Raw genomic sequence first — 25,964 nt, forward strand, 5'->3', positions numbered from 1 at the left:
GAAAAGAAAAGAGGAAAAGAAAAGAGGAAAAGAAAAGAGGAAAAGAAAAGAGGAAAAGAAAAGAGGAAAAGAAAAGAGGAAAAGAAAAGAGGAAAAGAAAAGAGGAAAAGAAAAGAGGAAAAGAAAAGAGGAAAAGAAAAGAGGAAAAGAAAAGAGGAAAAGAAAAGAGGAAAAGAAAAGAGGAAAAGAAAAGAGGAAAAGAAAAGAGGAAAAAAGAGGAAAAGAAAAGAGGAAAAAAGAGGAAAAAAGAGGAAAAAAGAGGAAAAAAGAGGAAAAAAGAGGAAAAAAGAGGAAAAAAGAGGAAAAAAGAGGAAAAAAGAGGAAAAAAGAGGAAAAAAGAGGAAAAAAGAGGAAAAAAGGAAAAAAGGAAAAAAGAGGAAAAAAGAGGAAAAAAGAGGAAAAAGAGGAAAAAAGAGGAAAAGAGGAAAAAAGAGGAAAAGAGGAAAAGAGGAAAAACGAAGAGGAAAAAAGAAGAAGAAAAAAAAAGAGAGAGAAAACACACTTCTCAAATCGGTGCCATGCAGAAGCTGCAGTTAGAGGGGCTCAGCTGGAGAAGCAGGAGGCTCGTTGGGAGGGGGCATCTATGATGGGGTCAAGAAAGCAGCAGGCTGGGCAGTGTTAGAGGGGTTACGGCCAGCCCTCGACCTCAGCCTCGCGTTTCCACGCTGGAAACCCACTTACAGGCAGCAAAAAGATCGATGCTGACAGCATAGATAAAGTCAACCCGATCCTGCAAACAGCTGCAGCACCTGCACCTTCCGCAGAACTGCTAAGGAGATGCGTTAATTGGCGCTCACGGTCGGTGATGCCGCCCGTTGGCACAGTGGGTCCAGGACACTGGCTGAGGCACCACGGAGCCCCCCGATCCCTCGGAAGGAGATGGAGGCCTGCAGGCTGGCAGTGAAACCGGGAGGCTGAGGTGCAGCCCTGCCACTGGAGATACTCAGGCTACGCCATTAGTGACAGAGCGGACTCGCTCCTGGCCCCGGGAGAAGCGTCCCCAGCCCGCCCGCCCTCCCTCCCATGGCCATGGTGGAGGCCAGCAACACGGGGCTGATGCGGGGAATCACCTCCAGTGGGCCTGGCAGCGCTGTACGGGGCCAGGTGTTGGGAGACGCGCGCTGCGAGGAACACCCCTGCCACGCTGCGGAGCCACGGGGGATCTGTGAGGAGGGATCCGGGGGACGTGCTGGTGGGAGACGGGGCCGGCACCGTCGGGTGCCCCGGGACCGCGGCGGTGGGGCCCAGGAGGCTGCCAGGCGTGCCGAGGCGACAGCAGGTGCCAGAGCAGGCAGCATTAGTGCAACCAGTGCAGGCTGGTTAGGAAAGGGGGTGGCCAGGCCAGCCGAGAGGGTGGGAGGGGGACGTCCCTGCGCTCCTCTCCTGGCCCTGCACGAGGCTGCCCCTCACTAGAGAAGGTGCCTGCAAAAGGCTTGAAGGCCAAAACCAGAACAAAACCCCAAATGCTGCGGGGATGCTGATGGCAGCTCTGCCCAACCATGGGCAACCAAGCAGGCCAAGGGGGCTAGCCAGGCCCCCAGGGACACCAGCACCAATCACGACAGGACAGAGCCGCCAACAGGACCTGGGCACAGGGTGCGCAGGGATGCCGAGCTCCGGCAGCGGGGAGCCAGGTCCTGGTGGCTCTCCCGCCCCAGAGCAGCTTGCCCAGGGCTGTGCCACGCTGGCCACAAGGCTGCGGGACGGCCAGCAACACGGAGCCAGGAGGAGCGTGCCATGCACGCCGTGGCACAGGTGCCCTCAGGCACGGCTGGCAGATCACAGCAGCAACTTCACCAAAGACACCAGGGAAAGGGGCTGGAACCCCCACCTCGGCCACTGAACCGAGGGAAACACCCGCAGCCATTTCCCCACCTCCAGCGGGCTGGACGCTACAGCGGCGGCTGCCAACATGCGTGGAGAAGTCCCGACAGGCAGCAGAGCGGGGGGACTCGCCACAAGACACGGCCCCCCGGCAAGGGCAGGGAACAGGGAGTGCTGAAGCACCCGCTCTGGGTTGATGCCACCTGCTGCAGACAGCAGACGTCCAGGAGAGCCCCGTGGCACAGAGACTCCCCGCAACCGTGCCGGCGCGACAGATGGCGGCTGAGTGCACCCCAAGCACCAGCCCTGCCCTCCTCCAGACCAGCCCGGGCAGACGGACAGACTCCCCCATCATGGCGCAAACACAGAAGGGATGCTCCTCGGGGCCTCTGCAGAGCCCAGGGGCAGGAGAACGTGTCCGCAGGGGCACGGGGATCCATGGCACCGGCCCTGAGCACCAGGGAGGGCCTGGCACAGCTGGTGCAGCAGGGAGCCCTGCCCCAGGGCTCACCTTGTCCCGCTCCTTCCGGATGCTGGCGTCCAGGCTGGAGATCTTCTCCTGCAGCTGCTGCGCCACCTCCTGCTCCTGCCGCAGCCGCGCCGCCTCCGACTCCCGCTCACCCTGCAGCAGCGCCCGCTCCATCTCCGCCTGGACCGACACGGCCACGTCAGGATGTCTGTGCCCGCAGGATCGGGCACCGCTGGCGACGGCAGCGAGCAGCGGGGTCCAGGCAGGGCCCCCCGTCCCCTCACCTCTCGTGAAGTCTCCTGCAGCTGCTGCTCCAGCTCCTTGACGCGGCCCTTGAGCTGGTCCAGGCGGCTGAGGACGCCAGCACGCTCCTCCTCCAGCCGCTGCGCCTCCTTGGCCCGGGGGCCCGCCAGCTCCTCGTGCTGCGGAGAGAGCAGGTCAGCACAGCACGGCACGGTGCGGCACAGCACGGCGCGGCGCGGCCATCCCCTCACCTCGTGGTGGGTGCTCTCGGTGCTGCTGCACTCCTCCTTCAGGTTCTCCTCATCTGACCTCTCCAGGCTCTCCCTCTGCCGCAGCTCCTCGGCGGCACGGCCCAGAGCCACAGCAACCCTGGGCACCCGCCGGCCAGCATCCGCGTCGCCGGCCAGGAGCCGGTGCACATCGCCCAGCTCGGCGCTGTCCGTCTTGGTGTACTCAGCGCAGAGGTTCAGGATGGTCTCCAGGCGCTGCCGCTCCTGAGGGGAAGAACAGTCTGTTGCAGCACGTGCCGCCGCCGGAGCCTGTGGGACCCTGTGCCCATGGCAGGCGCCGGGATGCGGGCTCGCTCCTCGCCCTCCCTGCACGCTGCAGTGGGCTGGGGACACTGCAGAGCCCGATGCAGCCGACCCCACGCCAGAGCCAGTCATGCCGTGTGCCGGGAGCTGGAGACGGGCTAATTACAGGCGGCAGCGCCGGCCGCCGAGCGGCTCGGCTATTTCCAGGCAGTGACTCAGGCCGCCCGCGCCGGGTGTGAGTCAGGGCTGAGCAAACGGCTCCAGCAGCACAGCCCCAGCCCTGGCAGATGGACGGGGCAAACCCCACCCAGGCAGCTGCCGGCTCCATAAAAACTCCATCTACCCTAAATATAGATGCAATGCCCACAAAGCCACAGCCCCGCTGCCGGCAGACGCGGCCCTGGCAGGCCCAGACGAGACGTGGACGGTTTTGCAGTGCTGGGGGCACCGCAGCTCCAACTGGCAGCCCCACAGAGCCCCGCCGACCCCGCCGGTTTCCCTGGGCTGCTTCGTGCTCCCGGAGCGCGGCTGTGCACCGACCGACGCTCCCGGCCATAATCCCCCAGATTAGCCGTCAGCCATGGCAAATCCCCGAGAGGCAAGGCCAGGTTTAAAGCAGCAAAAGCCAAAAGGTGTTTGCAAAGAGGGTGTCCCACACTCGACCAGGGCCCCGGGGCTCACCAGACGCTCCATCTCCTGCTCCCGCACCCGCTCCTGCCGCTGCCGCCGGTGGTACTCCAGCAGCTCATCCTCGTTGTCGCTGATCTCGGTGATGCTGTTCTTGCGCTCTCGTGGCCCCTGTGGTGGCCGTGGGTCCCCCAAGGGCTTCCTGGGGGCACGGGGGCTCTGCCGGGGCGAGGGCACGGCTGGGGAGCCCAGCCCGTGGGCCGGGCTCAGGCAGGCACCGAAGCTGGGGCGGCGTTGGGGGGTCTCCGCTGGCAGCGGGGGTGAGGGGCTCCCGGTGCCCCTCAGCTCCTCTGGGCCTCTGCGTTGGGCGCGGGGGCTGCCGGGCACCTCCCTGCCCAGCCGGGGCTGCGGGGAGGGGGCGTCGGGTGCCACCCGGGGGCTGGCAGCCCGGCGTGACAAGGAGGGGCTCAGAGGGGGCAGCTCCCGCATGCTGTCCACGTTCCTCCGGGCCACCCGTGGGCTCTCGGGGGGCTGCAGCCGGGACTCCGGTACCGGCCTGCCAGCGGGCTGCCGGCTGGGGGCCAGGGGGTCCCGCGGCTCCCGGAAGGGGCTGGGGGGCCGCTCCTGCAGGGCTGCCCGTGGCCGTGGCGCTGCCCTGGGGGTCAGACGGGGGCTGCCCGCCCGGTGGTCCCCGAGCCTCTCGGCTGGCCAAGGATCGCCAGGACCCCCGCTGGGCAGGGGGGGTGGCTGCACGGCGTGGTTGTAGCTGGAGGAGCGGAGCGGGACAAGGGGGGGCACGGCCGGACCCTGCTCCTGGCTGCTGGGTGAGGGGCTGGTGTAGCCACCGCTGCTGGCCGGGGAGGAGAGGGGGGAGTAGTTCTCATAGCTGGAGCCCCCCGAGGCAGCCCCAGGGCTGGGCGGGGGGGACAGGAGGCAGCGCCCGCCCCCATTGACCACTGGGGAGAGGGGGGACCGGCCGCAGGCAGGCAGCTTCTTAGGGGACGCCGGCTCCTCCAGCACCAGTGAGTCCATGATGTCCTGCAGGTCCTTCTCGATGGAGCTGACGAGGGAGCTGTGGCTGGGACACCCGAGCTCCGACTGCTGGCGGCCACCGTTTGCCAGGGCCTCGGGCTCTGCAGGGAGACATGGGAGCAGGCATCAGCAGGCATCAGCGTGGCAGGAGCTCCCCGCCACCCCTGCCCGGGCAGAGCAGCCCGGCAACGCCCCTCCACGCAGGCAGCGCTGGGTGGCGGCTCCTCTCCCCCCACACCCCAAGCTGCTGCACCCCGCTGCTGCTGTTTCCTGCACCAGCTGGGCAGCCAGGCCAGGGAGGAGGCCCAGCATCCCGCCGGCCTCATCACCAGGGAGACAGAAACCCGATAGCGCAGCCCAGTCTCCCGCTCCCGACATCCCCCTGCAGCTCCCGGCCCTGCTTCCTGGGAGCAGCTGCCCGTGAGCACCCACCGCCCATCACCCCAGCGACGGGGCAGAGATTCGGCAACCCAAAGCCTCTGAGCGCAGACCCGTGGTGTGTCCGGACCCGCCATCACATCACCCGCAGCCGCCCCGCACCCCCGTCCCGGCACCGATGTCCCTGTCACTCAGCAGACGAGCTAATAGCGGCCAGCGTGGAGCCCAGCCAGGACAGCGTGCCACCCCGGCTGCGTCACCCCCCCGGCACCCAGTGGCTCCCCCATGGCGGCCGGCAGCACCTCGGATGTGCCGCAGCCCTGCCTGTGCAATCCCGCCCGGCCCCACGGGGCAGAGGGGCCCACGGGGATGCTCCCATGGTCGTGGGATGCTCGGCAGCCACGGCACCTCCCTGCGTCCCTCCTCCTGTCCCCCAGCTGCGGGGCACACTGCCTTCCCGACACACACGTGGCACAGAGAGGCTGCCAAGCTCCTCTCCCCGTGCCAGGGCGTGCCGGTCGGGGCAAGGAGAAGGGCCACCAGCCCGGGGATGGCTGCCGCCAGGGATCTGGACATCCCCGGGAACCGGGCACGGCGCTGGCGCTCGTCCCATCGGCCCCACAGACAGGCAGACGCAGCGAGATAAGCAGCTGGCGAGATGGAGGATTGCAGCCGGGGAAACGGCCTTCGCGTGGCCGCCCCAGCATGTAAACACCCGCCCCAAGGCAGCCGGGGGGGTCCTGTGCACCCTGCGTCCCTGGCACGGCCCGACGGGTGACGGCTCTGCCACAGCCTGGCTGGGTAGGGGTGAGAGCCATGCCTCGCTGCCCTCGCAGTCACCCCTTCCCAGGCGATATTAATCATTAACAAGCGCGGCTGCCGTGCCGAGTCAAGGGCCAGCGCATCTGCGGCCGGACACAAGCCCCGCGCCCGAGGGCAGCAGCCCGGGCAGGCGCGGGCTGGGAGAGCATCGTGCGCTGGGGAGGCTGCGGGCGCAGATCGGGGAGCGCCCCAGCGCCCCGCCTAGGGGCAAGTGGGGGTCACCTACTTGCTGGCAGCCCGTAGAGAGCCGCTGGGCTCCTGCCCCCCGCTGGGATCATGCTCTTCATCCGCTTGGCCTCGGCGGGGTGGTTGAAGCGGAGGAAGGTGGCCTGGCCCAGGCAGATGGTGCAGCCTGGGGAGAGAGGGGACAGGGCTCAGCTGCCGCAGCGGGGCCGGAGCGGGGCCAGGCGGGAGCCGGCGCAGGCAGCCGGGCGCCGCCCGGCCCCAAGACGCGTCCCCGGGAGGGGAGCGGGCTCCTGCCGCCGCCAGAGCTCGGGGGAGGCTGAAATCCAGGTCACCCCGCGGCAGCTGCAGGCAGCGCGCCGCCGGCGCAGGCAGAGCCGGGGTCCCCGCCGGGGGCCGCGCTGCCGCGGGGGAGGTGGCAGCGCGCCAGGGCCTGCGCGGCGGCCAGCTGCAGCCGAGACCGCTCCCGTCCCCGGCCGCGAAGCGCCTCTCCCGGCCCGCAGCGGCGGCCCGCTGGGGGCGGCCGGGGCAGGGGAGCGGGGCGGCCGAAGGCTCCGCGCTCAGACACACCCCGCTTCGGAGCGCCTGCCAGGGCCCCGGGGGAGGCTCGCTCCGCACCCGCAGCCGCGGCCGAAAATCCCTCGCCGGAGGGGACGCGTTTTTCGGAGCGGGCGGCAGCCCGGGCTCAGCAGCCAGGAGAGCGAGAGGCCGCACGGATTAACCGCCGCCGCGGGCCCGGCCCCTGCCCGGGCGCCGGGGAGGGAAGATGTCCCGCTGCCGCCGCACCCGGCTCCGCCGGAGCATCCTGCCCGCGCCCTCCCCGCACCCCGGCGAAGCGGAGCACCCCCGACCCCGCGGCTCGTCCCGCTGCGGGCGGGCGCGGGCGCCGACCCTGCCCGCGGCAGCAGAACCGGGGGCTCGGCCGACCCCTGCCCGCACCCCTCCCGCGCCGCGGCTCCGGCCGCCCGCTCGGGGCGCAGCGGGACGTGGCGGGACCGTCGCGGCGGAGCCGTCGTGCCCCTTCCCCGACGGCCACGTGGCTCCCATTGTCCCCCGCGGGGACGCCCGCGCGGGTGGGGACCCCCTCCGCGGGGGGGAGGCGGGGGGGCTGCAGCGCGCCCGCCGCGGGGCCAAGGGGCTCTGTCCCCGCGGAGGGACGGGGAGCGCTTCCCCCCCCGGCGCGGACACGCGTGGCCTCCCGCCCCGCTCACTCACCGCGCCGCCGCCGCCGCCGCCCGGGCAGCGCCGCGAACCGCCCCCGAGGAGGGGCGGAGGGCGGGCACCGGGCCTCTCCCCGCCCCGCCGGCGGGCGGAGGGTCCTCCTCGGGAAGCGGGGCCGGGCCGTGCGGGGAGAGCGGGCGCCGTGGGGGAGGGACCCTCGGCTCTGCCCACGCTCCCCCGCAGCGGTGCCCCGGGACCCCGGGGACGTTTCCTTCCTTCACCTCCCCTTCCCAAACCCGGCCCAGCATCTCTACTGCTGTCTGTGAAATGGGTGCAAGGGCAGGGACCACACCCGGCCCGGCACCGTCTGGCCGGTGCAGATTTCCCCCTCCTCAGCACACGGCAAAGCCAGTTCCCAAATGGCACCAGCGTCCAGCATGTGCCCACCCCAGGGCTAAGAGCCCGGAGCGCCCCAGCTGGGATGAGCAATTGCAGGATGGATGCACCAACAGCCGGATAGCAAACGGCCCAACTCCCCCGAACTCCGGGTGCTGCTCCGGAGGCGGCCGGGCAGTCCCTACCTTGGGTGAGGCGCGTGGGCCGCCGCAGCGGCACGCCGTCAACGGTGCAGGCGTTGCCGCAGGGGTGCAGGGTGAGCGTCCCCCGCACGTTCTCGATGTAGCAGTGCTGGGGCGCCAGGCCGGGGCCCTGCAGGACAATGTCCCGCGCGGCCGTGCCAATCGTGGTCCTCCCTGAGGGCAGAGAGGGCGGCTCAGTGTCCCCGTCGGGCCTGTGGGGACCCCCCGGCAGCCGGCACTCACCTTCCTCCAGGGGCAGGAGCGTGATGGCGGTGCTGAGCCGGCCGCTGCCCAGGCTCACCAGGTGCGGCTTCTCCGTCTGCACCTTCAGCCCCTTGCCCGTGTCGATCAGGTCCAGGGGACTGTTCTGCAGGAGGGGAGGGAGGGATGCTCACAGCTCTGCTGCCCACGTGGCCGGATGCCCAGGCTTCTCCAAAATGGCCACAGGTACAGGCAGGGAGCGATGCCCCGAGGCAGCTGCGTGCAGGCAGGACACTCCAGCGGAGGGACGTGGGGCCCGAGGGCTCCCTCCTGCCTGTGCTGCCCACCCCGGGGAGCAGAGGTGAGCTGCCGTGGGAGCAGAAGCTCCCGGGGGCTTGGGTCGTGTCTAAGAGGATCTGAGCTGCCAGCCACTTAGATCAATTGGCTTTGCCACCAATCCCATAATGGGATTGGAGTGAGGAGAGGCCACAGGGCAGCGCCAGCCGCAGAGCAGGAGGGCTCCCGGATGGATCCACCCCCCCCCAGACACCCCACGGCCTCACCTGGATGATGGTCTGGACTCTGCGGGTCGGGCTGGCGGGGGTCCTGCCGGAGGCCTCCATGGTGCCCACAAGGAGACACTGGGCGCCCTCGGGCACGGGCTGCTGCCGGAAGAAACAGAACATCAGCGCAGGTGAGCGCGCTGGGTACGGCTCTGCCGTATTCCTCCCACACATCCATGCCGGCAGCCTGAGCGTAACCCCCACCCCAGCCCTCACGACGTTTGCCACGCAGAGGGGTCCCCTCCTGAGCTCCAGGGACGCAGCAGCAGAAGGAGCCGGCGCGCTGGCTCAGCTTTGGGGAGGTGGCGAGCGAAACTCACTCCCTTATCGCCGGGAGCGACGGGCAGCCGGACTCCGACGGCGGCGGGCGGGCAAGGACAGGCGAGGCCACCATCCAGCTGTGCCCAGCAACATCTGCCCGCCCGTGCGTGCCACGGGCAACTGTCCCCGGCACCCAGGTGCACACCTCTGCTCCCAGCAGCAGCGCCTCGGGGTGCACCCTGCCTGGCTGGCACACGTGCCCACAGCAGGCTGGCAGGGCTGCTGCCCGCGGGAGCTCAGCGTGGGCAGGAGGCGGCTCGGCTCGGAACGATTTCCGTCACCCGGCTCTCACGCCACTGTTGCAGCCCGGGATGCTCCGGGGTTACTAAATTTACCGTCTGCTGCTCCCCATGTCCCTCCCTTCCGCCCAGGCCTGGCCGAGAGTGGCTTAACCCTTCCCGGGAAGGCTGGGGCAGCCGAACCAGGGTGTGCTCCCATCTCCATCAGGGACCCTGGTCCCGGGGCAGACAGGGGCACCGGGAGGAGCCCTGGGCTCGGGTCCCAGCAGCATCAGGCACTGTCTCACCAGCCACAGCGTTCCGCAGGGCACAGGGACCCCCCTGGCTCGGCCAGCACCGGGCTCGGCTGCGGGGGCGAGCGGGCGGCTATTACACACTGCGGAAAAAATGAAACGCTGGAAAACACCAGGCGTGGGATCCAGGGCTGGGATGGAGCCCAGGCGGCTCTGCACGACAACAGGGCTGGCTGCCCCACAGCGAGGGCTCCGAAAGGACCACAGCTGCCCCACAGCGAGGACCCCGTGGAGACCACGGCCGCCCCACGCGGGATGGGGGCAGTGGGAAGCAGCTCCCCCGCACCCAGCGGCTGCTGAGGCAGGACCCCCGCCTTCCCTTACCTGCCACCTGGTCCTGGCCCGGGCGCCGAGCGGGACCCTCCGCGGCAGGGTGCCCATGTCCCCCAGGAGCGGAAGGGTCGTGCTTCCCAGCATCTGGAGACCCCGCAGCCCAGCCAAGCCCCTGCCCCTCGGCTGAGCCCAGGCCCTGCTACAACTTCTGAGAAGGAGGAAAAGCCAGGAGGGGCCGGGCTGCTGCATAGGAAGGGAGCGGGGCCAGGGTGGGATCCTGCGCAGGCATTAACCCTTTCCCAGCACGGCTGTGCTGCTGGGGCTGACTGAGCATTGTGGGGGACCCCCGGTCCCACCACCCAGGACATCGTCCCTGCTCCTGCCCATCTCCTCCCGCCCAGACTCACTCCACGGGCAGCTCTACCTCTCCCTGAGCCTCAGGCATCTGGCTGCTCCCCGACGCCCACCCTGCCAGCCCGTGCCCCCGGCCCCTCACCGGCTCCTCGTGGCACAGGAGATGCCAGCCGTGCCCCAGCCCGTCCCTCGGGGGTGCAGCCCCTCTCGCGCCGGCTCTGCCGTCAGAGTGCGGGGTGGGAGCGCGGCTGCCCCGGCCGGCGCCCCACCGCTGGGGCGGACAAGGCGGCCTTTCTTCTCCCGCCACCGCCTGCAGAACGCGCCGCTTGTTCCTGCCGTGGGAAGCGGCGAAGGCAGCAAATGCCAAAGGGTCAGGCTCGGTTACCGCCGAACAGCCCACGGCTCCCGTGCCCCCCGCGCGCAGGGCTGCCTGCTCGGCCCCGGCCTCCTGCGGCACAAAAGCCTCTTTCTTCTCCCGGCGCAGGCAGAGGCCTCACCTGGGAGGACGCCCAGCCCCGCTGACACGGGGCCCCACCGACAGCCGGCGGGCTGCACGCAGATACATTGCTCCATTGCTGCCGTGCTCTTGGGGAGCCCCTGTACCCCACTGCCCACCAGTGCGACCTGCCTGCCTGCCCCACGCCTGCACGGGCAGGGGCACTCGGGATCTGCTGCTGCTGACTGAGACCCAACCGGGCACGGCCCGAGCTGCCTCACACCCCGCCAGCGTGGCTGGGTGCCAGCAGCCGACGGGCAGACCCCAGAGCTGCACCGTGTGCCAGGGCACACCCGGGACACAGCCAACCAGCCCACGCTGGCGAAGGGCCATGCCGGTGCACCGGAGCACAGCCTGGCACAACCTGCCGTGCCCGCCCCGCGCTGCCAGCCATGCAGGGAGGCAAGGGGCAGGCGCATGGCAGCCCACGGCCTGGCTTTTCCTCCCTGCCCCTGGGAGTTGAGGGAGAAAGCCAGAGTGGCCGAACTAGTGGGTGCGCACCACGCAGCATCGCAGCCTCTGGCCAACTTGGCTGCCTGCTTGCTCCCCATCTGCTAACACGCTTAGGGCATGCTTACCCCTTCCCACACCCTCTGCCCCGGTAAACAACCGGCCCTTCCGCCGGCAGCTGGGAGGGGGGAGCCCGTCTCCGGCACAAAGTCGGTGGGGAGCGAGGAGCCGCTGCCCCGCACCAAGCAGGGGAGACCCCCCCGGCCCCATCCCACCCGGGTGAGGGGCGGCGGGGGCTGCATCCTGGTTGCTGGGACGACACAACGCTTCTGGCAATAACATCCCTGTAAATCAGCTGCCAGACAGCTCCGGTGGGAGCCGAGGAATCCCGGCCGCACCCGCTGATCTCAGTGCTCCCGGGAAGCGCTCCCGCACCGCCCCGCACAGCTGCACTCGGCCCTGCCGGCACTGCGCCGCGGGCTCACCGCGGGCTGGGGGTGCCCGTGGTCACCTGGGCAGGAGAGCGGCTTTCCACCACCCCACGCTCCCTGAGATGGGCCTGTGACACCATACACAGTCCCAACTGCTGCCAGAGCCGAAGCACCAAGCCCAGTGTTGGCACATGCCTCTGGCCACCGTGTCAGGGACTGGGAAACCACCACCACCGAGCAATGGAACAATGGAGACTTATTCCTCACAGCCCCCTTGCAGCAACAGTTTCTCCTCTGTGGGGCAGGCGCTTGGCTCAGCTCAGCAAGGAGCATGTGTGGCTCCTGCCAACAACAGCGTCAGGACCACGGCACACGATGGGTTTGGTGGGTCTGGGATCCAGTCCCTGGCACAAACCATCACCCAACCCTGCGTTCTCTGGGAGCGGGGCGGGGGCGTCTCACCTCTCTGAAATAGGCATCGCTTGCTCCTTTCTATCATCCAGTCGTCGGCAAGCGCCTCCCTGTCCTGCAAACCAGCGGCCCCATTGCCCTGCGCAGCGCCCTGCCCGCTGTGGCCCGCGCGCCAAACCCAAATGTATGAGGAGCTGCCGGAAAAACGCCGTGGCCGCGCTGCCCGGTGTCTGCGCTGCCTGTGGAGCCAGCGAGGGCTGGGGGCTCGCAGGGCAGCCGGCCCTTCGGCGCAGCAGCTGGATTCCTTCTGGGGCTGCCAAATTCCTCAGGCTTTCTGGCAGCGGCCGAAGTGGCCATGGCGGGAGCGTGTCAGGCAACCGGAGTGCACAAGGTCCCGCGGCAGAGCAGGGTCCGGCCGGGCCAGCACCATTCCCAGGCTCCCCGAGGCGTCGGGGTCAGCCTCGGCCCAAGCGCCGTCCTCCCCCGCAGCCACCCCCGAGCCGCAGCGGGGTCTGAGGACCCGGAGCCTCGTCTGGGGCGGCTGCTCCCGGGGTTCCTGCACCACCGCCCCGGCTGCCTGCTCTCCGGCCCGCGGCTCTATCTCTGTGCCCCTCCTGGAGACCCCCGGGACCCCACTGGGACCCCCTGCGCCCCAGACCCAGCCCCGAGCCCCCTCCCCTAGGCCCTGGGGTACCCTCGAGACCGCCCCCGGCTGGGGGGGCGTGTGGGTCCCCCCGCGGGGCCGGCCGAGGGCGGAGGCTGACCGGGGTCCCGCCGCCCCCCCGGACCCCGCTCACCTCCGTTGCTCCGCCGCTCTGGTAGGCCCGTCCCGGCCCCTGCCGGGGCCGCATCGCCGCCCTGCCCCGGCCCGGCCCAGGCGGGGGGGCCGCCCGCCCGCAGTGCCCCTGCTGCAGGCCCCCACGACCCTGGGGCAGCTCCTGTGACAATTCTCTTTATTCGATCAAGGACCGGTATCTGTGTACACTGGAATGTGCTCTAGTCCCTAGGCCAGTCTCCTACAGGGTTACAAAAGGGGGGGAATCTCCGCTCACTTTAAATATTGCCCTCCAGCAAATCTCAGGAAAAAAAAAAAAAGCCCCTTGGGTGCTCGAACTAACCTGGACTCCGTTTTAAAATCCTACCGAGGGGCTGGGATGTGTCGCCTGCCTCGCGGGGGACGGGGGCGAGGGGCGACGCTCGTGCTGACGCAGACGGAGGAGAGACCATGAACTTCTCTGGCAGAGGAGCCCGGGGGGAGCGCGCGGGACCTGGGGCCGCTCGCCACAACGGGCTGGTGGCCGGACGAGCCGTCAGCCAAGGCCCTGCGCCGGGGGGGCGAGATTAGCGGAGGGGAGCACGGGTCTGTGAGATGAGGCAGAGAACGCCGGGGGGGGCGGCAGGAGGAGGGAGGGCTCGGGGCAGCAGATACCCACTGGGGGGCTGCAACGGCGTCTCCTTCTCCAACGGTGAGTGCCGAGCCGCTGGGACGGGGCCCGAGGCACAGGCCCGGTCACCCGGTCCCCACGGCAGCTTGCACTGCAGCCAGCAAAGCCTTGCACCTCCCACGACGCTGAGAGGGCCCCAGGAAAGACACGCAGCTGGTTCTAACTTCACTGAACCGCCCCCAAAGCCTGGCCCAAGAGCGGCCGCAGCAGGCAGTGGGCCCGTGCTCCCTTCCAGACCCTCTCCCCGCTGTGGGAGCCACAGCCTGTGCCCCCACGACGAGCCCCGGCGCTGGGCCAGCGCTGGCCGCGGGGCCAGAGCCAGCAGGAGCCGTGCGGGGCTGAAGGACCGAAGCCCCGAGTCCCTCCGCTCCCTCCCCGCCCGGGACACAGGGCCGACCCGCTGTGCTTCTCCCGGGCAGAGGGGAGCCAGGTGACCCTGCACGCGTTATCTCAACGCCCGCTTTCACCGACAGAGAGGAGAGCTGAAGGCCGAGGAGAACCGAAAACGGCAGCACCAAGAAGGGAACAGCGCGTGATGACGCTTCAGGAAGGAAGAGAACGGTGTCTGGTGGGCTCCGGGACCGAGCTCCAGTCGTCTTCGGGGGAGGAGAGGGGATGTCAAAGCCAGGCTCTCTGCAGAGATCTTGCTTTTCTGCTGGCCGGTATCTGCCAAAGAAATTTGTAGCCTTTCCCCCCATGAGCACGTCAATTCTTTGCCAAAAATGTCTGTGACCCAGGAATGCTGCGGATGGCAGACAGAGCCACGCGTCTCAGCAGAACAAGGGCTGCGGCGTTACCAACATTCAGAATAGACTTCGGCCTCTTTTTTTTTTTTTTTTTTTTTTTAAATTTAAAAATCTCTTCCTTTGCGGTTCCCCATGGCTGGCATTACAGGATTTCGTACTTGTCCACCAGGAAGGTGGTTTCAGTGGAAAACCTTACAGGGCTGTTCCTGTCTACCTGGGTCACTTTGGTAACCTGTGGAGACAACAGGCAGAGTCAGCTCAGCCCCCGCCGCCCACCCTGGCTCAGCGGCGCTCTCTTCCTGACGTGGGCTACCACGGGGACAGGAGCAGCCCAGTGCTTTCGAATCCCCCGTCAGCCCCAGAAGAACTGTCTTTGTTCCCAGGAAACCTGAAGATGGGGGAATGGTTTTCCGTGGTGTCTCCGCTGAAAGCGACTGGCGAGGAGTTAAGCACCTGCCACCAGCTGCCGTTCAGCGGGGACAGACACGCAGCCGCACACAAGAGGCGTTTCGGCTCGGGAGTCTGATGGGCTCGAGCAAAGTCTGAGGGGGATCAGCGATTACTCAGAGGCACGAAGGCACAACGGAAACCGCAGCTGAATCCAGCTCACACAGGGGCAACTTAACGTGGACGCTAAGCGGGACAGCAGAGCCCACAGACTGAGGCAGCCGGGAGAGGCGAGAGTGACGCGACACCTGCAGAGCCCCAGCAGTGACGGTACCTGTATGTTGCAGTAATTCTTTTTGGAGACGAAGGAGACTTGCACGGGGAAGAAGTCGTTGGGCTGCCCAGCTATGCTGAACTCCAGGCTGCCACTCTTGTTTTTGGCATCGATCACTGGCAGGCACCACTCGAGGAGATTTCTCCGGCTGTCGTGGCGATACTCACCATCGATCTCCCCGATCACGGGGGCACCGACGCCAGACCTAAAGCAACGAGAACTCAGCGTAGCTGACCCGCACAGAGCCAAGAACACGCTGGTGGAGCCCGTCGGCTCGGCCAGACCCGCAGCTGAGAGGGGAGGAACCAACAGGATCCTTCACGGGGCAAAGGGCATTACTTACGGCAAGGGGATGGTGATGATCACGTCGTTCAGCTCTAGGCTCTCCTCTTGCAACTCGTATTCGATGTTGACGTCACAACTGTTCCCACTTTCTGACGGCCAGCAGTTAACTGAGGGCACAGAAACAGCACGCTGAACCGCGCAGGCTTTCCAAAGACGCCGCCTTTCCAAAAGCGCGGCAAAGTCATCCCTGTGAAATTCTGACTTTAAGAAAAGCTTCTGTGTTTCTCCAAAAGGGCTATGGAAAACACACACTGCTGAGAGCAGGTACTATCCAATGAAAGATGCGCAGCACCACCTCCTGAGGCGCCACGCTCCGCAGGCAGCCTGGCTCCAAGCTGTCACCCTGCGACACACCGTGGCCTCTCCCGCCCAGCGCAGGCTCGCACTCACTCGTCAGTGGAATGAAGGACTCTTCCGTGGTCTGCAACCTCCACTTCAGCACGCCCACGTCACTGTTAATAGGGAATGACTTCTCTGGGTTCTTCAAACCGATCTGCGACTCTGCAGTGAAGAGCTTCTTGTCCACGTTCGGGTGAGTCTGAAAGGGGAACACAAGCGCAGGAGTGTCTCTAAGCCTGAGAGCCGGACGTAGGTAATGTGGGTTTGGCTAAGACAGGTCCACACGCCCCACAGCATTTCCCTTGCCAAAGTACGCTTCAGTTTTGCTCTGTGCTCAGAAGCCCAGCTGGAGCACATCTGCCCATCAACCCGGGATTCCTTCTGGAAGATGCTGTTCTGCTATGAGGAATCTACACCACCACCCCCCGCTGCACCCAAGACTCCAGCAAGGCCTGTCCTGGGCTGGCACCTACACAACGACTTGGCCACCTCCTAAGAATCTTGAAGACCATCCTGAAGAGCCACGATGGACACTTCTCTTGAAGAAAAAACAACCTAATGCTGCTGAAAGAACACCCTGAAATACTACTTCCCTTAGCAGCCTTTACACATATATCTCAGCAGTCAGCCTCAGTTTAAACATTCTCTCCTCACAACACCAAGAGTAAGCAGGTTTTTAAAAGCAGAGGACATTTGAGTGTCAGCACTAGGTTTGATCTCATCTTCCACCTGAAGCAGCCCATGAGGGAACATCATTAGGAACTTACTCCTAGACATACATAAGGAACCTACTACTGCAGCAGCAGACCTGCAGCCGGCTACATACAGACAAGCTCTTGGGGAGGAGGAGGAGGAGGGAGTAAAAGTCTGTTGAAGCAGCGTGATCTCCCGGGGATCAGTAAGGTCACAGGTACCGAGATGGAGAAAGGGGAGGATGTATCTCCTCAGAATCTTCTGAGCTGCTATCGCTGCCCACCACCCAGGCTCCAGCAATCCCCGCAGATACAGCAGCAACAGGACACAAGCAACCCCAAAGAGAAACAGCTTTTGAGACAACAGATGAATTCCTGACTGGCACGGTAAGTTCCCCCGACACCCCCACCCCACAGCCAAAGCTTGCAGCGCATAAAAGAAGCGCCGAGCGCCGCAGCAGGTCCAGGTGAGCCTGTTGGCACGCCAGCGTGCGTTCCTGGACAGATAAGGCTGCGAGGGCAGGAAGGCGAGTGCACAAACCTGCACTTCTCAAGTGAACTTCAACCCTCAGAGCAGGAGCTAGCCCTGCCTTCGTGCTGCGGTCACGTCCGTGGTGACTACTCCCATTTTGAAGGTGTTTGCCGAGACGGCTCGGACAAGAACACAGCAGCAACACTCTCAAGGTATTTCCAATACTTTGCCCCGGAGAGCAGCAAAAGCGCGTTCGACAGCACCAAACAGGCTTTACCTGTAGCTGCACCCCCCTCTTGTCTTCATTTTCTACGTGCAGGCGAATCCGTGCAAACTTTTCATCGGAAATGTGCAGCATGATCATGCCGTGCAGCTCCATGTTCTGCAACCCTCCATCACGGCCACAGGTCAGGGAAATTTTCTCCTCTATTTTCATGTGCACGCTAGATAGACAGAAAAAAGCAGGTATCTCATGTCCTACGCTTGGCATCGGACAGGCGAGATGAGGGATCTGCACTCGGCACGGACAGGCTATGTGTGCTGCGCAGACACTCCCCAGAGCGGGAGGGCCCCAAGGGAGCAGCGGGGACGGCACGGTGGGTGCCAACACTGCTCCGAGGGGTTCACCCGGGGACAGGTGGCTGCACAGAGATGAACCTGCCACAGGTGGAAGCCCAGAGAAACGGCAGTGATACAGCATCTCGACACGCTGTTCACCCCGCAGAGCGGCACGGCTCGTGGCACTACAAGGTTCTCAGTTGCTACGTGTAAACTGAACCACGAACGTCTCCACCCTGAGCTGCAATAAGGCAAGAACTCTGTGTCTGAGCAAAAAGCAGCAGTGAAGTGAAAAAGGCACAGGAGAACTCCCAACCTCAGCTAAACGACGGACGTACACCCCATTTTGGTTGAGGTGATTCCTAATCAGACTAGCTATCTGCTTTCTTGCTGCCGTGCTTTCCCAGATTTTGCCCACCATCTTTTAAAATGAACAGGCCAAGCGAGCACACGTGACCTGAAGAGCAGGAAAAAGCCTGTTGAGAACACAAGGAAGGAAGCTAGCTCATGAAGCAAGACGTGCACTGCAGAGCGTGGTACCAGGACAGTGCTTTCAGACCAGGGTGGTACCTACCTCTCCATGTTAACGGGAGGAGCAAGAACTTTGGCCGCTTCTGTAGAGCGCTTCCCTACGGAAGTCATGATGTTTTCTCCTTCTGATTTCAGCTTGTCCACAAAGTTGTCTACCTCCTTCCCCTTAGCGCCAAGTTTCAAGGCTTTACTGGGACCTGAAGGCCTAAACAAAAGGTGCAAGGATCTCCAAGTTAGCTCGTGACAACAGATCCCTCCTTCCTCAGTTATCTTCAAGCGTTGGAACTTGACTACCCCAGCAATACAGCGTCTGCCTTTTTTTTGGGGGAGAACACACGCGAAACTGATGACCTTACGTGTACGGTGCTAAGTTATAATTAATGTTCTGGGTATCACTAGTAGCCAGGACCTCTTTTTCTCACACAAAATGAGAATCCCATTGCTCAAAGATTCCAGAGAGACCAGGGGATGCTACTGTGCTACCCAGCACAAATGCTACTCTGGAATAAATGAGGGGGCCTCAAGAATACACAACATCTACCAGCCTTCAAAGCAGCCAGATTAAAGGCCAGGAGGCCAACGCAGGGAGCTTGGTAAAGCTGAGGGGAGGCTTTACCTCTGTAAACCTCTGCCTGCACAGTAACCGAGTGGGAGGGCTGCACAGGCAAATGGCCCGTGTGAGAGCGCCTTGATCGGGGCGTGAGGTCGCAGCCACGGCCGGCTCCGAGGAACCTGTGCGCCCTGCTGTACCTACCTGGAAGGCGCCGGTGCCACTTTGGGCTTCTCCGTTTCAATGATGGTCTCTGTGATCATTGCCGCCGTCGTGCCCCCAGACACGGCCGAGCTACCAAAGCCACCAAAACCAGGCGCCTTTTTGCCCTGTCTCTCTGCGTCCCTCCTGGCCTGCTGCAATTCCTTCGCTTTACGGCGCATCTCGGCTTTCGCTTCGCGTTCCTGAGTCTGAAGCAAAAGGAAAGAGGCTGATCAAGCTTTGCAATCTCAATCTGACTCTGCACAGGAACTAAGGACGTTTCTCCATAAACCCTTTGTGAAGAAAACGGAAAGCAAAGATGCACATTTAGTTTACAAAAAACCAAAGTAATTTTCTGACCCCTATCAAAACAGAGTAACACCTTTGTACAAGAAAAGCGGCTTTTCCCGGACAGGGTAGCTCGCACCACACTCGCCCTCATCCCCGCTCACCTCTCGGACTGCTCGGAACACCTTTTCTTCATGCGAGTCCATCTCGGTGAAGGTCCGAATCTGTGCCAGATTTACATTCTCACGGTAGCCCAGGGCAACAATTTCATCAAAGGCAAAAATGAGGTCAAAGCAGTGTTCAGAGATCTCATTCTCCTCCAGAGCTCGACAATATTCAGGGATCTAGTTGGGGGAAAACATTTTAAGGGAGTATCTGTAGACATTCCTGTGTGAACACCTCCTCTGTACTATCTCCAGACTCCACGGCTGCAATAGACCCTCTGCCAGACCAGCGCACCACTAAGCCACTCTTCAGAACTTTACATTGTTATCCACTTGTCGATAAATGACCAGAGAAAGTTTTGCCATACCAAAATACTTAAACAACCTTTTAGCTTAATTGTCACGCTGACTCAGAGGAACCTAAACACAGACTGGGGCCAGCAAATTTGTCGAGGATCCTTTGGTTGCATGAAGATGACAGTTGTGCAAACTCGCTACTTGGAAACGCACATAAAGCAGTGCTGTACTTCTAACAATTACATGCTGTAACATCACGTTATTTTTAGAAGAAACATGGGTGTCACCTTAAGAATACAAGGAATATTAATGCTACATTTATGATCCTCCCCTTTGGTTTCACCAGCTGAACCGCAAGTGAGGATATTTTTAACACATACTTCAGAAATACCACCCAAAAAGCCGACTTCCAGGTCAGGAAGAAGCTCTGGAAAATCAAGCTGCCAGGTGGAGGCAGACAGTGCTTCAGGACCCGCTCACCAACAGGTTCCCTCGCAGCAGCCCTGTCTGAGACCACGCGCACGCAAACTCTGTATGAAGTGACAGACCCTTACCACTCTTGAGAAGAGCCGGAGTGTTTCTAGGTCCTCCAGGATGTTGCTGTTCTTGGTGGTGATCAGCACCATGTAGAGCTTCTCCATCGGCTGATAGACGTACCGCACGCTCTCCGTTTCCACGAAGGTGTGCTGCTTCCCTGTGTTCATCAGCTTCGGGAAAGCTGCCAGCAGCCCCTCGATGCGGGTCCGAGTCATCTCCACGAACTGCCGGGAGACGATGGCCTTCCCCGCCTTTGTGCAGACGGCTGCTGCCAACAGCACCTGCAGAGACGGCGAGCGCTGGTTAGCCGGGCCTCCCGCACTGCGCAGCCGCGGCGAACCCCAAGGAAGGATCCCTTCCAACTATGTTTCACCTCCACGTGCACCGCACGGTCAGCTGATCTTCCTCAAACAGGATTTTAAGTCTTTTTCCGTGAGCTGCACCAGGAACTGAACTATGCTAAAAGCAGAGCCACCTCTACGCGTCTGTCTCTCCAGACCGCTCTCTGTTCCCGTGTCAGCTGAACGAGAGCTCTCCTGCTCCCATCAGACAGAGGCGGCGGTTCAGCCCATTCCTACACACAGGGGTACATTATAACACCCCCCTCAACATTTTAGGGGGGGGGTCTAGGTTACTGAGTTTTCTGTCAGTCTGGCCCCAGCTTACAACTACATACAGGAACACTGTAAAATGTGACATTTCTTCCCGATGCTGCATTTACAGTAAAGCCAGGTTAATAAAATATTGGCATCTATATTAATCACAGCCCACGGACGACTCTCCCGGGCATTTCAGTGATGTTATCACACCCACAATAAACAGTATGGCAACTGCCAGCCTACATGCTCTGATTCTCTCAGACTACCAACATTTCCTCCTCGCATTTCTCTCATAGACCAGCTTCTTAATTAACTTTCCCAGGATAAGGCTGTTTCTGCACTTCAGATCTTTTAAATCCCCAACCGCTGGTATTAATGAGACACTCTTAAGCAGGACCGACTGCAGGTCCCACCTCAGCCCCAGGTTGACAGTGCTCTCTGCGCGTGCCCCGGTAGGAGTGCCAGGCTCCTCGGGGCTGTCCTGCGGCTTGACAACTCGGGGACAAGCACATCTGAAGTACTTACAGGTCAGAAATAAGCTCCCTCCCCGTAAACACTCCCCAGAAGTCCTCAGACCACGGTGCGAGGGAACCGGCGAGCACCCGGGATCCCGGCTGCGCCCTGAGCGCACGGCTCGACTCTACCGGCGCGCCGGGCCAGCCTCTGCGGGCCGAGCCCGCCGTCAGCGGCGCCGGGGATGGGCAGCGAGGAGCGGGGCTGGCTCCGCGAGATAAAGATCTCACAGCGCCGACACGGGAGCAGCGAGCCATCCCCTGCGCCCGGCTGCGCCCAGCCCTGGAGGGGTCGCTCCGAACACCCCAATGACCTTTAAAACCGGCGTAACGCCGCGCGCCGAAGGCTGCGGCCCCCGCTCCCCTGCTGAAGAGGCTCCGCGGCTCTGCCAGCGCCGCTCCGCCCGTCCTGCTCGCCCCGGGCGCGGGCAGGGACGGGCCGCCCGCACCCCTGCAGCCCCCCGAGGGCTGTCGGCGCCAACCCCGGCTCCCCGGGCGGCCGAGGAACCTGCCCCGGCACCCTGCCCTGCCCCGCCGGGCCGGGGGGGAGGCCAGCGCCGGCCTGTGCCCGGGCCTGGGCGAGCGGCGGGCCTAGGGGCCGGGGCCGCCCCCGGAGCTTCCCCGGGCCCCGCTCGGACCCGCCGCAGGAGCAGCAGGCGGCGGGAGGGCCCTTACCATGGCGGCGGCAGCGGCGCTGGGCTCGGCGCTCGCTCCCTCCCTCGGCGCTCGCGTCCCCTCCGGCAGCCCCACAAGATGGCGGCGCCGAGCCACGTCCCCAGCCGGAAGCGGCGTCACGCACGGCGCGGGGCGGGGCGGGGCGGCGGACACCCCCCGCCCTCCCGCCAGGGGGCGCCGCCGCGGCCCGGCCGCTCTACCCGGCCAGGGGCGAGCGAGGTGGGCGGGTCGCCATGGCGACGGTGGGGCGGCGGCGGCGGGGCGGCATGGCGGAGCGGCGGGCGCCGGAGGTGAGCGCGGTGGGGGGAGACGGGCCCGGCCGCCGCCTCCGCTCCCTCCTCCTCCTCACCGCGCCCCTCCGCCTAGACCCGCCTGGTCGAGAACCAGCCCTACGACGAGAGCCTGGAGCTACCGGAGGCCGAGGAGGCGGGCGGCGCGGCGGGGAGGCCGGCCGGGGCCCGCTCGCCGCGGGCGGGGGGCGCGGGCCGCCCCCGGGGCTCCCGCCGGCCCGGGCTGCCCGGGGCGGGCGGCGGCGCGGCCGATCGCAGCAGCGAGGAGGAGGAGGAGGAGGAGAAGGAGAAGAAGGGCGGCGGTAAGGTAAGTGCGGGGCCGGCTGCGGGAGGGGCGGCCCGGGGAGGCGGCCCGGTGAGGCCCAGTCCCTCTCGCCTAGGAGGATGCGGCGGCCCCCTCAGCCCCCGCCCTCAGCGAGGACGACGACGACGACGACGACGACTCGGAGGAGGATTCGTCCGAGACCGACTCGGAGGACGACTCGGAGGAGCACGGGGCTGCGGTGGAGGAGTAAGTGGCGGTAGCAGCCGGAGGGACCGGGCCCGGTGCCGGGCAGGGGCCGTACGGGCCCGTTCGGCTCTGCTGGCGTGGCCGTGGGCCTTGCGACAGGCAGCTCCTGCCTCCTCGAGCCCGGGTGGCCCCAGAGAAAGGTTCCTTGGTGTGGCGAAGTGCAGCCACCCGGGCAGCCCCTGGGAGAGCCCCCGGGCCCTGCTCTGCTGTGCGCAGGGGAGGCACGGCCGGGAAGGACCAGAAGCTGTCCGCCCGCCTCCTGCCCCCTCCGGCCCTGGCTGGCAGCGGAGGCCCGAGGGAGAGAAGGAACCTCTCAAACACATCGTTCTTCTGATCATCCTCCTCCTAGTCAGCTGTTTTCAACTCCAAACCCATTACTAAACGCCCCGGTTGCTGTCCTAACGCCTTTCTGCGGAGCACTCCTCCGCCTTTGCACATCCCCGGCACGAGTTTTTCTGATCACAAGAACAGTCCATCACTCAGGTGCCTTTTTTTGGCCAGGAGGCCTCAGGCAATACGGGGCCCAACAGCGTTTTTCCTGTGAGAGAAGTCTTTTTAAGAGAGCACTTGCTACCTGGTGCTTTGGTGTCCTTCACATCTGTCTTGCACAGCAGGATCCCATGTCCTGCTCACACAGAACCTACCAGATGTTAAAGTTTCACCTTTCTTTTCCCTTCTTTAGTGACTTCAACCTCACAGATTATGACTACCTGCCCGTGTCTTCAGAAATCAAAGAACTCTTCGAGTACATCAAGAGGTGAGTGGAAGTTTTAGCCCGCTCTTGACTCTCCTTGGGGTCAGTTGTTGTGGCGAGTCTCGCAGGATGGTTTGTAGCCAGTCACTCACGCTGGGGTGTTGGTTTTTTCCAGGTACACTCCCAAAACAGTAGAGATCGAGCACAAACTGCAGCCTTTCATTCCCGACTTCATTCCTGCAGTTGGAGACATCGACGCGTTCCTAAAGGTACAGCTGCTGCCCGATTCCCGCGGCAGGGGCCGAAACGGGCTGTGGCACCGATGTGAGAGGGGCAGCACTGGGGCCGAGCAGCTCCAGGGGGCCGGTCTGTCCCCGCAGCCACCAGAACGTTCTGGAGACCCCGGAAACTGCGCTCAGTGCTCAGTCCCCTCTCAAACAGTATGTAGGGGATTTGGGGCGAGGGGTGTGTTTTCCCTCGTCCCACAGCTTGCGCTTTTCAGATGGCACTGTACGCAAAAGAGCACGCCTACCAATTCCTTCTAGGGTCTGGTTTTTAAACTGGAGGGAGAGTCTGTACCAAGTAGCCCCAATTTCCCCCCGCGGGACTCCCGCAGCGAAGGGGTCTCTGTCTGCCCGCAGGTGCCCCGTCCCGACGGCAAACCCGATAACCTGGGCCTGCTGGTCCTGGATGAGCCGTCGACCAAGCAGTCGGACCCCACCGTGCTCTCCCTCTGGCTGATGGAGAACTCCAAACAGCACAATGTCACAGTGAGTTGGGCAGAGGGAGGGCGCGTCCCTGCACGCTGGCTCTGGCAAAAGCACCGTGGTTTACTCTTACCTTTGCCACTGGGACTACAGTGTTGCAGCACCACTGATAACTTGGCTTTAAAAGCAGAAAAACTTAATCTTTTTCTTTAACCCGTAGCTTTAAACTGCAAAGGCTCTATGCCTTGATTCAGGCAGTCTCAGTGCACACTTGGGATCTTTTTCCTTCAGGTGAAGCTTTTTTCCTTTGGGTTGTCACTACCTGCTTAGCTCGGCGTTTTGTTTGCCCTCTGCTCTTCTTTCTGCAGAAATCAGTTGTTATAGGACAATTAGGAAAGAGAAAATGGCATGGTTAATCAGGGACGAATGTAGTGTTCAACAAAAAAGCCCCAAAACACCAGAGAGTGCTTCCAGGTTTATATTTTTGTTTTTAGCAGCAGATAAAAGTGAAGAGTTTGGAGAACGCAGAGAAGAACCCCAAAGCCATTGACAACTGGATTGAATGTATCAGCGAACTGCACCGCTGCAAACCTCCTGCCACGGTCCATTACAGCCGGTGAGCCGTTCCGCCAGCCCCGCTCCTCGCACGCTGGTGCAGCGGAAGCTCAGCTCAGTGGAGCCTGGTACCAGAGTCTAGGAGCGCCGAGTGGAACTACCAAAGCATCTCTGAGGGGGAGAAGACGTGGTGGTCTCCAGGGTAGTCCTGCCATGCCCGCGCACGGGGCACTCTGTTTCCCTCTCAGCACTTCTCTTTCCCTTTGTAACTTGAAGGAGTTTAGCAGCAGCAGCAGAACTTGCTGAGGCTAGCTGGGATAAACAGAAAGGCCCAGCCTGACCCTCGGCAGGCGCGTGGCCTGTGCTCGGCTGGCTCGGAGAGGGGCTGGCCCCTGCGCAGCAGGAAGCCCTTTCGGTTGTGTCTGATCTTCAGGTTTATCTTTTCTTCCCTGGCAGGCCCATGCCCGACATTGAGGCGCTGATGCAGGAATGGTCACCAGAATTCGAGGAGCTCTTGGGAAAGGTATGTTGTCTGAGCGATCGGTAGGTAGAAACCGTCTTCCATGGTTCCCGCTTGGTTTTGAGCCTGGTCTGTCCCCGCTCACCGCCTGTCCCTGGTGGAGGCCGGGGGAGCAGCTGACGGCCACTCTGTCCCAGGTGGGGCTGCCCACAGCGGAGATGAGCTGTGACCTGCCCGAGTACATCGACATGGTCTGCGGTAAGCGGGGCTCTGCTGCAGTCACAGGCCTGGCTGCCGTAGGCACAGGCTCAGCCCCGGGTAGCAAAGCTCCCTCAGGAGGGAGCGGGCTCTCGCGCTGTGGGAGGCTGTGCCTGTGCCTGCAGCGCTGCGCTGGATGCTCAGCGCGGCCCCGCTCTCCCCCGCAGCCATTCTGGACATCCCCGTGTACAAGAGCCGGATCCAGCCTCTGCACGTCCTCTTCTCCCTCTACTCAGAGTTCAAGAACTCGCAGGTACGTGGCTCCGGACAGGCCCCGCTGACCCCGCTGCGCTCCTTAGGTCCGGCTTTGCCATGCTGGGCTGTCTGTGCAGGGCTGGGGGGGCCCAAAGGATGTTTCCTAAGCTCCTCGTTCCCTGGTACCTCAGTGTTTCCCACAGAGCCTCTGGCGTGCCGCAGGGCTGTGATACCGCCTTGCTCAACAGCCCAGCCTAAGCCCAGAAGGCTTTTCCCAGCAAAGCCAGGGTGATGGCTCAGCCCCCAGCTCGCAGCTGATCGACAAGAGCCATGTCTTTGCCCTAACGCTCCTTCCCCGCAGCACTTCAAGTCTCTGGCTGACGGGAAGAAGGGCAGGAGCCCGCCCTCCAACCCCACTTCCCAAGCGGTGGAGGCCGAAGTCTTGAGCTTCCCGTGAAGCTTCCCCGTAACCCCTCGCCTGCGGGACACGGAGATGGGGCTGGAGCAGCCGGCAAAGGAGCGCACGGCCCTCGGGAAGCCTCCCGGGGTTTATAGGTGCTGCCGGGTGGTTCCGCGCTCCCGGAGCGGGGCTGGACCCACTGCGGGAGCTGCCCGATGGCTCCGCTTTCCCCTCGTTCCCTCCCCAGCAGCGTTAAACCGGCTCTTCCCAAGGACCCTGCACTGGGGCTGCCACGGAGCCTCTGTGTGAGTGAGCGGGGGTGAATTCCACACTCTGACAC

General features: G+C 63.8%; 3 protein-coding genes across 18 annotated transcripts in view; 1 reads left to right on the top strand and 2 right to left on the bottom strand.

The window, feature by feature from the left end:
* The window catches only part of PHLDB1 (pleckstrin homology like domain family B member 1), a 20,807-nt gene extending 8,797 nt beyond the window's left edge, over positions 1-12,010 (bottom strand). For 9 of the 15 annotated variants that reach the window (XM_074927524.1, XM_074927530.1, XM_074927523.1 and 6 more), the window contains exons 1-9: positions 9,792-10,195; positions 8,615-8,716; positions 8,094-8,217; positions 7,854-8,024; positions 6,155-6,280; positions 3,751-4,829; positions 2,788-3,030; positions 2,578-2,715; positions 2,336-2,473 (exon numbers count right to left, since the gene is read on the bottom strand). In XM_074927524.1, the coding sequence (XP_074783625.1) occupies positions 2,336-2,473; positions 2,578-2,715; positions 2,788-3,030; positions 3,751-4,829; positions 6,155-6,280; positions 7,854-8,024; positions 8,094-8,217; positions 8,615-8,716; positions 9,792-9,989 (2,319 nt within the window). In that variant the 5' untranslated portion in view covers positions 9,990-10,195. Of the gene's footprint in view, positions 1-2,335; positions 2,474-2,577; positions 2,716-2,787; positions 3,031-3,750; positions 4,830-6,154; positions 6,281-7,853; positions 8,025-8,093; positions 8,218-8,614; positions 8,717-8,934; positions 9,028-9,791; positions 10,197-10,236; positions 10,390-11,933 lie in introns of those variants that run through there. The other 6 variants (XM_074927528.1, XM_074927526.1, XM_074927521.1 and 3 more) reach the window with 6 other exon arrangements.
* An 808-nt stretch (positions 12,011-12,818) lies between these two features.
* ARCN1 (archain 1) lies at positions 12,819-21,657 on the bottom strand. Of its 2 annotated transcripts, none has more exons than XM_074927539.1 (10): positions 21,555-21,657; positions 19,789-20,049; positions 18,935-19,114; positions 18,486-18,691; positions 17,775-17,936; positions 16,920-17,085; positions 15,530-15,677; positions 15,138-15,246; positions 14,795-14,999; positions 12,819-14,305 (listed from the first exon to the last, which is right to left on the bottom strand). In XM_074927539.1, exons 1-10 carry the CDS (start codon positions 21,555-21,557, stop codon positions 14,216-14,218), a joined length of 1,530 nt encoding a protein of 509 aa, XP_074783640.1. In that variant the 5' UTR covers positions 21,558-21,657; the 3' UTR covers positions 12,819-14,215. The 2 variants fall into 2 exon arrangements, with proteins under 2 accessions (XP_074783640.1, XP_074783639.1); XM_074927538.1 differs by having other exon boundaries at positions 19,786-20,049.
* A 124-nt stretch (positions 21,658-21,781) lies between these two features.
* On the top strand, positions 21,782-25,718 carry IFT46 (intraflagellar transport 46). Its single transcript, XM_074927485.1, has 11 exons — positions 21,782-21,844; positions 21,921-22,151; positions 22,225-22,355; positions 23,038-23,112; positions 23,225-23,318; positions 23,691-23,819; positions 24,251-24,372; positions 24,768-24,834; positions 24,969-25,029; positions 25,197-25,282; positions 25,586-25,718. Exons 1-11 carry the CDS (start codon positions 21,788-21,790, stop codon positions 25,679-25,681), a joined length of 1,149 nt encoding a protein of 382 aa, XP_074783586.1. The 5' UTR covers positions 21,782-21,787; the 3' UTR covers positions 25,682-25,718.
* The last annotated feature ends 246 nt before the right edge of the window (positions 25,719-25,964 follow it).

Source organism: Athene noctua, chromosome 26, assembly GCF_965140245.1.
Source record: "Athene noctua chromosome 26, bAthNoc1.hap1.1, whole genome shotgun sequence".
NCBI lineage: Eukaryota > Metazoa > Chordata > Aves > Strigiformes > Strigidae > Athene > Athene noctua.

Excerpts from the sequence above, each read along its gene's own strand:
- IFT46 (XM_074927485.1), top strand. The coding sequence starts at position 21,788 with ATGGCGACGGTGGGGCGGCGGCGGCGGGGCGGCATGGCGGAGCGGCGG. Across the intron at positions 23,113-23,224 it reads CTCTTCGAGTACATCAAGAG|GTACACTCCCAAAACAGTAG; the intron begins GTGAGTGGAAGT and ends GGTTTTTTCCAG. Across the intron at positions 24,835-24,968 it reads TCGAGGAGCTCTTGGGAAAG|GTGGGGCTGCCCACAGCGGA; the intron begins GTATGTTGTCTG and ends ACTCTGTCCCAG.
- ARCN1 (XM_074927538.1), bottom strand. Across the intron at positions 15,678-16,919 it reads AGAGGGGGGTGCAGCTACAG|ACTCACCCGAACGTGGACAA; the intron begins GTAAAGCCTGTT and ends TTCCCCTTTCAG. Across the intron at positions 15,000-15,137 it reads ATCATCACCATCCCCTTGCC|GTCTGGCGTCGGTGCCCCCG; the intron begins GTAAGTAATGCC and ends TCGTTGCTTTAG.